Source organism: Ceratotherium simum, chromosome 13 (assembly GCF_057802395.1).
Source record: "Ceratotherium simum simum isolate JZ-2026a chromosome 13, ASM5780239v1, whole genome shotgun sequence".
Lineage (NCBI taxonomy): Eukaryota > Metazoa > Chordata > Mammalia > Perissodactyla > Rhinocerotidae > Ceratotherium > Ceratotherium simum.
This window is the reverse complement of record NC_141912.1, coordinates 36599608-36613486: the sequence shown is the minus strand read 5'-3', so window position 1 is coordinate 36613486 and position 13879 is coordinate 36599608. Positions and strand designations below refer to the sequence as shown.

Below are 13879 nucleotides of genomic sequence, written 5' to 3'. Positions count from 1 at the left end.
AAAGTGATCGTCCTAGAAATAGCATCAAAACCAGCATCACCTATAATCCCACTTCCCAGAGAGAATTGTTAGTATGCTGGTGTGTTTCCTCTCACTGATTACCTTTTTTAAGAGACAACAGAATGGCCATTGTGGGAGGAGATCTGGCCTGAAGGCTTCAAGGCCCAGACACTTATCTGTGCTTCTTAGCTCTGCCACTCACCCACTCTGGGCCTTGGGTCCTAGGCCACACGTCATCTTTCGTAAATTTAGGAGGCAAGACTGTTAGTTTTGAAGCCCCTCCTAATTCCAGAATACAGTGATTTAATGACTCCTTGTGGAGGTTTCCCTCTCGCTAGATTTCCTTTCATAGTATAAATATTCTGTTTTCTTCTGTGTCAGGGGGATCTTCCAGGTTCTGGGTCTGATGAAAATGGACATGGTGAACTACACCATCCAAAGCTTTCAGCCCCACCTGCAGGAGCATTCTATCTGGTATGAACGGGCTAAATTCCAGGAACTCCTCAACAAGCAGCCGGGTATGTATATAACTCGAGGGCAGGAGTGGGAAGATATGACCTTGGGTCTGACTTTTATGATGTTAGTACTCGGCTTCTTTTTAGGAACAGAAAGTTTCTCCCTCAGGTAGGGGGAGGGAGAAGGAACAGTTATCCAAGACAGAAAGACCAAGCATTTATTTATTGACCAGGAGTATATCTTGAAAAGAACGTTAAGTCTTGAAGCCTCAGGATGCAGATGCTGAGGTGCTTACACACTGTCCTGTCGTAGGCCTCCTTGATCACACCACCAAATGGCTGACCCAAGCCGCAGCAGACCTCACCGCACTGCCTCTGACTTGCCCTGACAATCCCAACTCCTCCAGCATGGCCTGCCCCTCTCCAAATGAGGCAGCCAATAGCCCAGAGCCTCTCAGCCCCACAATGGTGCTGTCCCAGGGCTTCCTGAACCTCCTTCTCTGGGACCCTGAAAATGAAGAGTTCCCGGAGGTAGGACTGGGGGGCACTGCCTTGTTGTTTTGTGTTCAGGACTTCCATCAGGACTCGCCTCTCCTTACAGCCTGCCCCTCCCTGCTTCCCCAGACCCTGCTGATGGACAGAACCTGGCTGCAGGAGCTCAAGTCCCAGTTGCACCAGTTAACCATCCTGGCCTCAGTCTTGCTAGTGGCCAGTAGTTTCTCTGGCAATGTTCTGTTTGGCTCACCTCAGTTTGTGGATAAGCTGAAACGCATAACCAAAGCCCTGACGGAGGAGTTTAACTCCAGGTGAGCTTCATAGAGGTTTTTTCGAGTAGAAGATTATATGTGGTGTGAGGATATAGGCAGGTAATATATGATTGCTTACGTTCCACCACAAACCACAGATAGGCACTTTGGAACCATCAACAAAGATTGTGGGTATCTTTCCATAAGTGGTCGTGAGGCTTCTGACAGAGAAAAATAAAATTTTCTTCCAAAAAGAGTAGTATGAGGATAGTTTGCTGCAAAATGATTCATTATCTTGTTTGCAACAAAGGAGTCATTATCTAGTTGAGTGGATGACAGTGGCCTGGCCTTGTATATCTGGGAGTGGATCAGTCTGTCAGCAGTATTGATGATCATCCCCTGTGTGTATGGCATCACACTAAAGGGAAAAGAGGCATCAGAAGGCCAGGTTTCTCATTGTAATTGGTGAGAGTAGGACAAATGATCACGGAAACGTCCAAGAAAGTCTTAACAATGTATATACGTATATATAAATTCCGTGGGGCTAAAGAATACTGAGCGGATCCAAGGCAGAGCCAAACTCTTGTCCAGATTTGATTTTATGGTTTCTCTTGTTTTCTGTGAAGTAGAACATGGTATCATATATAGAATTATCAGTATCTTGAGGGTAACAGTGAAGACACTGACCCTACCCAGTAGGCTCTGCTGCTGCCGGGGGCTGGGGAGAGGGCAGGAGGATGGCTGGGAGTCTCCCTCAAATGGGCCCAGCTTCTGGTGTGGTGCTGCCCGGGCTCTGGGACTATGGCAGGGCCACCCGCTGGGTGCCAGCTTACTCTCCTTCACGGTCTAGGCCTGAGGAGGCTATGCTGACTGTGAGTGAACAGGTGTCTCAGGAAATCCATCAAAGCCTCAGGAACATGGGCCTTGCTGCTCTGAGCAGTGACAACACAGCATCTCTGATAGGACAGCTCCAGAACATTGCCACGAAGGAGAACTGTGTCCGCAGTGTCATTGGTGAGCATACCTGTGGGGTGCGGGTAGAGGTAGATCCCAACCCTGGAAGTCAGTTAGTGAACCATTGAACAATAAAAGGCACAATCACTGGGCAAGTCACTGTTTAGGCTTTAATTTTTTTAAAATGCTAGGTTGAAAATATATCCGTTTTAGTTTTAAGACTGACTATGATTCTAAGGAAGATTTGCACCCAGAAATTCATGACTTCCAGATGTGGCATATTGTCCAACTAACTTGGTTAAGTCATCCCTCGCCTTCTGGGTCACTTTCTAGTTATTTATTTTTTATTTATTTATTTTTTGTGTGTGAGGAAGATCAGCCCTGAGCTAACATCCATGCTAATCCTCCTCTTTTTGCTGAAGAAGACCGGCTCTGAGCTAACATGTATTGCCAATCCTCCTCCTTTTTTTTTTCCCCCAAAGCCGCAGTAGATAGTTGTATGTCATAGTTGCACATCCTTCTAGTTGCTGTATGTGGGACGCCGTCTCAGCATGGCCGGAGAAGCGGTGCGTTGGTGCGCGCCCGGGATCCGAACCCAGGCCGCCAGTAGCGGAGCGCGCGCACTTAACCGCTAAGTCTGGGTCATTTTCTGACTGCAGTCCAAGATGTGTGACATCCACCCCTTACCAACATGAAACTGATGTTGAATTAGGCTGGAGGACATATTCCCGTAGCAGGGATTCCCAGGTCCCATGTGGGAACAGAGCCCGTGAACTTGGCCTTGCTCTTAACCTCAGCCATCTCAATCTAAGATCCTCCTGTTATGTTAAATACTCACTAGGATCTAACTGATGGATACTTCATCTTTTGAATAGTCAGAAACTTACTAGCCCACTAATTTTTGATCTCCGCTTTGTCCTTGGGAGCTAGGTAGCAGCCCTCTTCCCAAACAAAACAAAACAAATTTCCTCATTTCTAGGTGAGTGGGTAGGTTAGTGAATATCTCAGTTAACTTAGAACTTGGGTGAGTAGAGTGCAGGGGCGATGTTTCTCCCTGAAAGTTGTTTCCCTTTCTCTTCTCACTGTCTTTTCCTGCTCACAGATCAGCGGATCCATTTGTTTCTCAAATGCTGTTTGGTTCTTGGTGTGCAGCGGTCTCTGTTAGACCTCCCTGGAGGCCTTACTCTCATTGAGGCAGAACTGGCAGAACTGGGCCAAAAGTTTGTCAACCTAACACATCACAATCAGCAGGTGTTTGGCCCCTACTACATGGAGATACTAAAAACTCTCATCTCCCCAGCCCAGGCACTGGAAACAGAAGTGGAGTCTCTCTGATATAGCACAGGCTCTCATCCCTGGCACCTTGGACCCAGGAGAGAAGCCCATCGTTTTCCTGGGGTGACATCACAGTGACCAGCAGAGCAGCAAGCCCTCTTCCCCTCCTGCAGCCAGGACACCAGGGCTGTAGTGATCAAGCATGTAAACACCAGTTGGCCCAAACTTATTTGCTAATAAACTTCTGAACTGCAAGCAAACCTCCACTCTTCCTGTGCTGCAGCTGTGGCTAGGCCCTGTGCCCTCGGCCCCCAACTAGCTGAGAAGCCAACAGGCCCCCAATTTTTCCTCCACTGGCTAGGTGCTCCCCTCAGCATGCAGAGATGAAAAGCCAAGACACCCAGGTGCTAGCATTATTTTTTCTAAGGGTAGAGCATTTCTCTGAGGGCCCTGAGAACTCTGTGGAATTATCCAAAATGTTGAGCATAAGGGCTTCACTGAAAGTCAGAAATTTGTTTTGTCCAATTCAGCTCAGGATTGGGCATGATTGAAAGAAGTTATTAGAAACCTTATTTCCAGGACCAAATTTCCTTCAAATGATTCAACAAGAAGTCGAGAAATAGTACGAGTCTCAGCTTTCCCTTCTGTTTGCTGGGTCTGAAGCAGTGTGGAAACTGGGGCTGGATGAAAATGGATGTTGGCTGCTGGCAAGCATTCTGTTGCGGACAGGTTTCAGAGTTCATGGGATTTCTCTCGAGTATCCGGAGTTCAGGCTTAGACAGTTAGGTCAGTGACTGACTTGGGTCACGTTTATCCTTGGTCCTGTTCTCTAGCCGAGTGAGTTTCTTGTACCTTCATCTCTAAGCTTAGAACCCCCTGTTCTTCCTGACAGAGTTGATGTGGGCATTCAGAGGTGGAACAGCCTCCGTTCTTCTTCCTAATTCTGGTCTAGGACTCTGATTGGCAGTTGTGGTTGTGAGCTACGGGTGGCATCACAAATGAGAGCTGTTTTAGGAAGGACTGGGCTTGTCTCCTGGGATTGTAGAGATTCAACCGGTTCTTCTCAGGCTGACTGCAGCAGACCAGCACCAGCCTAGTATGGCCGAAATGAGGAAAATGTTCCCTTCAGATTTGGCCCTTTTGTTGTAATGGCAAGAGAAGATGGAAATTCACTTATGTGCTCTCAAGGTAAGGTGGAGAGAAACAATATTCTCACCATTTCAGCAGATGGAGGGAGCTGAATATAACACACAAATCTAGGAAGAAGAACAGAAGGGGAATTTGAGTTCTATTAGCTCGGGGTTTCCTCCTAATTGACTTCCTTTTTAGAGAGTAGAGCCTAGATGGCTGACAGCCAGGTCAACAGTGTGACTTTTACTATGACCAGAAAAGCTGGAGGGCCTGGATCATTCAGTTTCCAATCTTATAGCTAGACATCCTCAGAATGGAGAAGCCCAGAAAAGGGGGCTTGTTGAATAAACAGAGAGGCTTGCCTAGATGGAGTCTCTGATTTGCGACGATTAATTTGAATTTTTAAGAAATCCACATTTTGGAAGCTTCATTATCCTAGAGGCAGAAGTGCTCTGAAGGGATTCCTGTGAAGAGGACTGCCTGGTTGGTGGGTACAGACCCTGGACTGACAATAGAACCTTGCTCTGTACTTCATAATTAAAATCTGGAATGATTGATTTCTTAGAAATTTTGAGTTGACTTTCTTGTGCTAACCTAAACAAGGAAAGATAGCGCCATTCAATCGTGCCTGCAGTTTGAGGGATGTATATTTAAAATTGTGGTAAAATACACATAATATAAAATTTACCAGTAGTGACATTTAGTACATTCACAATGTTGTGCAGCTATCACCACTATCTAGTTCCAGAATATTTTCATTACTACAAAAGGAAATCCCATACTCATTAAGCAGTCACTTCTCATTTTGCCCTCCCTCTAGCTCCTGTCAACGCTAGTCTGCTTTCTGTTTCAATGGATTTTCTGACTCGAAATACATGGAATCATATAATATGAGGTCTTCTGTGACTGGCTTCTTTCACTAAGTATAATGTTTTTAAGAGTCATTATGTTGCAGCATGTATTAGTACTTCATTCCTTTTTATGGTGAAATAATATTCCATATTAGAATATAATAATATTCTATTTTATGGCTAAATAGCCAATAACAATATGGCTAAATGTGGTAAGACATACCACATTTTGTTTATTCATTCATCAGTTGATGTACATTTGGTTTGTTTTCACCTTTTGGCTTTTGTGAATGGTGCTACTGTGAATATTTGTGTACAAATTTTTGTTAGAACACTTGTTTTCAATGTTTTTGGGTATATTATACCCAGGAGTGGAATTAGTGGGTCATATGGTAATTCTATGTTTAATTTATTGAGAAACCACTAAACTGTTTTCCACAGTGGTTGCCCATTTTTACATTCCCACCAGCAATGTATGAGGCTTCCAATTTCTCCAAATCTTCACCAATACTTGTTATTTTCTTTTTCTTTCTTTTTTTTTTATTATGGGCATCTTGGTGTGAAGTGGAATCTCACTGTGGTTTTGATTTGCATTTCCCTAATGGCTGGTAATGTTGAGCATCTTTTCATGTGCTTATTGGGCATTTGTATATCTTCTTTGGAGAAATATCTACTTTAGTCCTTTGCCCATTTTTGAATTGGGTTGTTTTGGTGTTGAGTTGTAAGAGTTCTTTATATATTTGGATACTAGACCCTTGTCAGATATGATTTGCAAATATTTTCTCCCTTTCTGTGGATAGTCTTTTCACTTTCTTGATAGTGACCTTTGCACAAAAGTTTTAATTTTGATGAAGTCCAATTTATCAGAGTTTCTTTTTATAGACTGTGTTTTTGGTGTCAAGTCCAGGAACTCTTTGCCTACCCCTTAGATCCTAAAGATTTTATCCTATGTTTTTTGATGAAAGTTTTATGTTTTACATTTAAGTTTGTAATCCATTTTGAGTTAATATTTGTATAAGATGTGAGACTTAGATTGAGGTATATATATTTTTTTGCCTATGGATGTCTAATTGCTCCAGCATTGTTTGTTTAAAAGTCTCTCTTTCCTCCATTGAATTATGTTTGCACCTAGTAAGTTGGGCATATTTGTCTGGGTCTTTTTCTGGGTTCTCTAATCTGTTCTATTGATCTATGTGTCTGTCTCTCTGCCATACCACACAGAGTGATTACTGTAGCTATATAGTAAGTCTTGAAATTGAGTAGACTGATTCCTCCCACTTTATTCTTCTTTTTCAAAGTTTTTTTTAGCTATTCTAGTTCCTTTGCCTTTCCATAGACTAATTTTGTCTATATCTACAAAAAAACTTGCTAGGATTTTGATAGGGATTTTTGATATCACAAAGATGGTGTGTGTATCTCTCCAGTTATTTAGATCTTCTTTGAGTTCTTTCATCAGCATTGTGTGGTTTTCATCATACAAGTCCTAAACATGTGTTGTTAGATTTACATCTAAGGATTTCAGTTTTTTTGAGTGATTATAAATGGTGTTTTATTTTAAATTATGGTGTCCACATGTTCATTTGTAGAAATAGAATTGATTTTTGTGTGTTTTTATTTTGTATCCCGTGACCTTGCTTAACTCTTTTATTCTAATAATTTTTTTTTGTAGATTCCATGGAATTTTCTACATAATCATGTAATCTGCAAAAAGGGACAGTTTTATTTCTTCTTTTCTGATATGAATGCTTTTTATTTCCTTTTCTTGCCTTATTGCATTGGCTAGAACTCCCAGCACTTTCAGACTGGTGGTAGTGGAATCCTTTCCTTGTTCCCAGTCTTATGGGGAAAATATTCAGTCTTTTACCATTAAATATAATGTCTGTTGTAGGTTTTTGTAGATATTCTTTATCAAGTTGAAGAAGTTCCCTCTGTATTTTCCTATCACTAATAAAACAAGTACCACAAAGTTAGTGTCTTGAGACGATGCAAATCTGTTATTTACAGTTCTGGATGTGAGAAGTCCACAATGGGTCTTATGGGCTAAAATTAAGGTGTAGGCAGAGCTGTGTGAGGCTCTAGGGATGTAAAAGTTTCCTATGGCTGCTGTAACAAATTACCACAAACTGAATGGCTTAACAAAAATAGAAATATACTCTCTCACACTTCTGGAGGCCAGAATCAGAATCTGTTTCATTGGGCCAAAATCAAAGTGTCAGTAGGGCTGTATTCCCTCTGGAGGCTCTAGGGGAGAATTCATTCCTTGCCTCTTCCAGCTTCTAGTGGCTGCTGGCATTCCTTTACTCGTGGCCGCATTACTCCAATCTCTGCCACCATGGTCACATGGAGATCACATGGTCCTCTTCTGTGTGTATCTAATCTCTTTCTGCCTCTCCCTCATAAAGATACTTGTGACTGGGTTTAGGGCCCCCCCCACATAATCCAGGGTAATCTCCCCATCTCAAGATCCTTAATCACATAGGAAAAGAACCTTTTCCTTATAAGGTAATTGTTATGGATTGAATTGTGCCCACCGCCCAATCATATGTTGAAGTCCTAACCCCCAGTACCTCAGAATGTGACCTGTTTGGAAATAGGGTCATCGCAGATGTAATTGGTTAACATGAGGTCACATTGGAGTTGAGTGGGTTCTTAATCCAATCTGACTAGTGTCTTTATGAAAAGACATGTGCCATATGAAGAGATAGACACAATAATCTAAAGACTCAAGGAAAATGCCATCTACAAGCTAAGGGTCACATGAAGCTACCAGAAACTAGAAAAGAAACATGGAATAGATTCTCCCTCATAGTCCTCAGAAGGAACTAACTCTGCTAATACCTTGATTTCAGACTTCTAGCCTTCAAATAAAACACACTTATTGTCTGTTTAAGCCACCTAGTTTGTGCTTTGTTATGGCAGCCCTAGAAAACTAATAAAGTAACGTTTACAGGTTCTGGGAATTAGGACCTAATATCTTTGGGTGGCCATCATTCAGCCTACTACAAAGAAGAATGTTTCGTTGACTTTTCTAGCTTCTAGAGACTGTGCACATTCCTTGGCTGGTAGCCCCTTTCTCCATCACTACAACCTTTGCTTCAGTCATATCTCCTCTCACTTTTACCCTCCTCCCTCCCCCTTTAATAACCCTACGTTTACCTTTGGCCCTTCTGGATAATTCAGGATAATCTCCCCATCTCAAGATCTTTGATTTAGTCACATTTGCAAAATATCCTTTGCCATGTATTGTAACATATTCACGGGTTCTGTTGATTAGGATGTGGACATCTTTAGGGAGCTATTATTCACCCTCTATTTCCATTTTTCTGAGAGTTTTTATCATGAATGGTGTTGAATTTTATCAATTTTTTTCCTGTATAAATTGATAAAATAATGTGATTTTTCTTCTTTAGGTTGTTGTTATGTTGGATTACATTGATCTTCAAATATTGACCAGCCTTGCATCCCTGAAATGAACTCCACTTGGTCGTGATATATAATTATTTTTATATATATTTGAATTCTACTGGGTAATCTTTTGTTAAGTATTTTTTGTGCCTATATTCATGAGGGATATTGGTCTGTAGTTTTCTGTTTTTGTACTTTCTTTGTTGGTCTTGGCATCAGAGTAATACTAGCTCATAGTATGAATTAGGAAGGGTTCCTCCTCTTCTGTTTTCTGGATCAGATTGTATAGAATTGTTGTTAATTCTTCTTTAAACATTTGGTAGATTCTCCAGTGAAATCATCTGGGCTTAGAGATTTTTATTTTTTAATTATGGATTCAGTATTTTTAGTGCTACTCAAATTATCTGTTTCACATTGGGTGAGTTGTGGTAGTGTATGTTTTTTAAGGAATTGGTCTATTTTGACTAAGTTGTCAAATTTATGTGTGTAGAGTTGTGGACAGTATTCTCTTATTATCCTTTTGATGTCTGCAGGGTCTGTAGTGATAGCCGTTGTTTCATTCCTGATACTTTTGGTAATCTATTGCTTCTGTCTTTTTCTTTGTCAGTTGGCTATAGGTTTGTTAATTTTATTGATCATTTCATAAAACAAGCTCTTTGTTTCATTGATATTTTCCTATTTTCTGTTTTCATTTTCATTGACTTTTGCTTTTATCTTTATTATTTCCTTCCTTCGGGTTTATTTTGCTCTTCTTTTTTGAGATTCTTGAGGGTAGCGGTCTAGATCGATTGATTTAAGTCTTTTCCTCTTTTCCAATGTATGCATTTACTGCTATGAATTTCCTTCTCAGCACTACTTTACCTTGTCCCACAAATTTTCATATGTTGTATATTCATTTTCATTCAGTTTAATGTACATTTTGATTTCCCTTGATATTCTCTTTGACTCATGGATTATTTAGAAGTGTGTTTGTTTACAGGTGTTTAAAGAATTTACTGTTATCTTTCTGTTAGTGATTTATACTTTGAATCTATTGTGGTTCAAGAACACACTATGTATGATTTTAATTCATTTAAATTTGTTGAGCTTTGTTTTATGGCCCAGGATATGATCTATCTTGGGATATGTTCCATGGGCACTCGAAAAAAATGTGCATTCTGCTGTTGTTGGCCAGAGTGTTCTGTAAATGCCAGTGAGATCCTGTTGGTTGATGGTGGTGTTGAGTTCTTCTGTATCCTTGCTGATTTTCTCTCTAGTTGATCTATCAGTTGTTGACAGAGTCTCCAATTGAGTTGAAGTCTCCAACTATATTTGTTGTATTAGTCTGCTCAGGCTGCCATAACAATATACCATAGAAATTTATTTTTCTCACTGTTGTGGAGGCTGGAAAGTCCCAGATCAAGGTCCAACAGGGTCAGTTTCTAGTGAGGACTCTTCCTGGCTTATAGACGGTCGCCTTCTTGCTGTGTCCTCACATGGCCTCTTCTCAGTGCCTGTGTCAGGAGACAGACAGATTTCTCTCTCTCTTCCTCTTCTTGTAAGGCCAGCGATCCTACTGAATTAGGATCTCACCCCTATGACCTCATTTAACCGTATTTACCTTCTAAAAGCCCTGTCTCCAAATACAGTTGCATTGGGGGTTAGGGCTTCAAGATATGAATTTTGGAGGGACAGTTCAGTTTGTAGCATTTGTGGATTTGTCTACTGGCATACTGTGCTTTATTGCACTTCACAGATATAGCATTTTTTACAAGACCCTCCACCAGCAAAAAGATTACGACTTATTGAAGGCTTAGATGATGGTTAGCATTTTTTAGCAATGAAGTATTTTCTAATTATGATATATACATTTTTTAAGACATAATGCTATTGCACACTTAATAGACTACAATATAGTGTAAACATAACTTTTATATGCACTGGGAAACCAAAAAATTTATCTGACTTGCTTTATTGTGATATTTGCTTTATTGCAGTGGTCTAGAACCAAACCTGCAATGTCTTGGAGGTGTCCCTGTATTTCCCTTTTCAGTTTGGTCAGTTTTTGCCTCACATATTTTACAGCTCTGTTGTTAGGTACATTTAGGATTGATATGTCTTCTTGGTGGATTGACCCTTTTATCATTATATAATGCCTCCCTCTCTTGTAATTTTCTTTGTTCTGAAGTCCACTTTGTGAGATATTAATATAGCCACTCCCGCTTTCCTTCAATTAATGTTTGCATTATATATCTTTTCCCACCTTTTTATTTTCAGCCTGTCTGTATTGTTATTTGAGGTGAGTTTCTTGTAGATAGCATATAGTTGGTTCATGTTTTTAATCTACTCTGCCAATCTGTCTTTTTAATTGGTGTGTTAGATCATTTAAATTTAGTATAATTATGATATGGTAGGGCTTAAGTTTGCCATTTATTTTTGTTTTCTAGTTATTCTATATTTTCTTTTCTCTGTTCTTTTTCCTATCTCCCTGTGAGTTACTTGAAAAAATTTTTTTAATTCCATTTCAATTCATCTGTAGTGTTTTGAGTTTTCTCCTTGCATAACTTTTTTAGTGTTTGCTCTAGGTATAACCTACATATACAACTTGCCACAGCTTACTGGTGTCATCATTTATCAGTTCGAGTAAAATATAGAAACCTTACCTCTCTTTACATCCCTTTACCCTCCCCATTTAAAAGATAATTGTCTTAAATATTTCCTCTACATGCATTTAGAACCACATTAGACTGTTATAATTTTTGCTTCAACCAGCAAACATAATTTAGAAAACTCAAGAGGAGAAGGGAAGTCTGTTGTATGTACCCATATTTTTGCTTAATGTTCGTTCATTTTTCCTGATGTTCCAAGGTTCCCTTTTTTATCATTTCCTATTTAGAAAACTTTTTCACCAGTCTTTTAGCGTGGGTCTGCTGGTGACTAAGTCCCTTAGTTTTTTTTCATCTGAGAATGTCTTGATTCCTCTTCATTCCTGAAGAATATTTTCATAGGGTATAGGATTCTGAGTTCACAGGTCTTTTCTTTCAGCACCTGAAAAATATCCTACTACTTTCTTCTGGCCTCCACAGTTCTGCTGAGAAACCCACTGTCATTCAAATTACTTTTCCCCTAAAGGTAAGCTGTCATTTTTCTCTCACTGCTTTCAAGAATTTTTTGTGTTTAATTTTCTGAAGTTTAATTATGATGTATCTTGGCATGGATTTCTTTTGATTCATCTGGTTTGGGGTATGCTTAGCTTCTTGAATCTGTAGGTTTACATATCTTGCCAAATTTGGTAAGTTTTCAGCCATTATTTTGTGGAGTACTTTTTCAGCCCCACTCTCTTTCTCCTCTCTTTCTGCGACTCCACTGACACAAATGTTTGATCTTTTGTTATAATCCCGCAGGTCCCTGAGACTTGCTCCATTTTTTTTTCAATCAATTTCTCTTTCTGTTGTTACAAGTGGGTAATTTCTAGTGTTCTATCTTCCAGTTTTTGGGTTCTGTCTCTTTCCTATCCATTCTGCTGTTGAGCCCATCCACTGAGATTTTAATTTTGGTTCTTGTATTTTTCAGGAGCAGCCTTGTTACTGCCGGGCAATGGTGAGAGTTCTCTCCACCAGGCCTCCTCTGACAGCACCCCAATGGGAGTGTTGGGTGAGGGCATTACAGCATGGTGAGGGCGGAAGTCTAGGCTCCCCACTTCACCTTTGGCTGGCCTAGGTAGTGGTGGGGTCACCATTTTGTTTTCCTGTGGCATTTGGATGGAGTAGAGTGGTTAGTGTGTAAAATCTTTCTGTCTTGCTAGGCTGCCCCTTTTCCAGTCCTTTGGCTACAGAGAGCAGGCTTTTGTTTGGGCTTTGTCTGTGCCCATTGGTTTCTGCCAGGGGTTTTCTTGTACCCAGCGAGAAGAATGGGGACAAGTAGGTACGTCTACTTGATCTTTCTGGAAGCAGAAGGTCCAGTGTACTTTTTTTTGTGAAGATTAGCCCTGAGCTAACATCCGTTGGCAATCATCCTCTTTTTGCGGAGGAAGACTGGCCCTGGGCTAACATCCATGCCCATCTTCCTCTACTTGATATGGGACACCTGCCACAGCACGGCTTAATGAGCAGTGCCTAGGTCCGCGCCCAGGACCTGAACCTGCGAACCCCAGGCCGCTGAAGCAGAGCCTGCGAACTTAACCGCTATGCCACAGGGCTGGCCCCTCCAGTGTACTTTTTTTTGATAGCTATTATCAAGCTGTGCTTTGTTACATGTGGTGCAAACATTATTTTAAATTGTTTCTTTTTTTTAATGGTGTATTTTACTATGCAGAAATGTTTGATTTTTATATAGTCAAATATATTAATCTTTAAAGAAATGGATCCAGAGTTTTGTAACATGCTTGGAAAGGCCTTTCTCATACCAAGATTATGAAAAAAAAAAAGTCTCCCATTTTCTTCTAGCTTTGTTGGGGTTTAATTTTTTTTTACACTTAAGTATGTGAGCCATCTGGAATTTATTTTAGTGTAAGTAGGAATAGGACTCGCCCTACACCGTTCCCATCCCCCCCATGGCTACCCAGTTGTCCCAGCTCCATTTACTGGATAATAAATATTTTATGGTGTTAGGGAAATTCTTTTTTTTTAAAGATTTTATTTATTTATTTTTCCCCCAAAGCCCCAGTACATAGTTGTCTGTCATAGCTGCACATCCTTCTAGTTGCTGTATGTGGGACGCGGCCTCAGCATGGCTGGAGGAGTGGTGCCTCGGTGCGCACCCGGGATCCAAACCCGGGCCGCCGGCAGCGGAGCGCACGCACTTAACCGCTAAGCCACGGGGCCGGCCCAAGGGAAATTCTTTAATTTGGTAAATGCTTGTTTATAATAGTGTTCCTAACAGCTGAGTCCTGACAGCAGCAGTCAGAGTCCTAGAGGCTGCCGTGAGCAACGGATAGTGAAACCTCTGGTCTCCTTGGATGTTAGTTGACGACAGCTGTGCTGTGTGAGCCACACGGTTTGAAGTGCATGACATTCTGAAAAGTCTGCCTGTCCCTGTCTGCTGGGATTCAGGTGGCACCTAGATACCCACTAGGTGTAGGAAG

General features: G+C 40.9%; 1 protein-coding gene across 8 annotated transcripts in view; it reads left to right on the top strand.

Moving 5' to 3' along the window:
- Nucleotides 1-13879, top strand: part of TCP11 (t-complex 11) — a 33687-nt gene that overhangs the window by 17950 nt on the left and 1858 nt on the right. For 5 of the 8 annotated variants that reach the window (XM_004424237.3, XM_014782791.2, XM_087438485.1 and 2 more), the window contains 5 exons: nt 382-518; nt 769-986; nt 1080-1261; nt 2052-2215; nt 3258-5511. In XM_004424237.3, coding sequence (XP_004424294.1) covers nt 382-518; nt 769-986; nt 1080-1261; nt 2052-2215; nt 3258-3490 — 934 coding nt within the window. In that variant the 3' untranslated portion in view covers nt 3491-5511. Of the gene's footprint in view, nt 1-381; nt 519-768; nt 987-1079; nt 1262-2051; nt 2216-3257; nt 5512-13879 lie in introns of those variants that run through there. The other 3 variants (XM_087438487.1, XM_087438488.1, XM_087438483.1) reach the window with 3 other exon arrangements.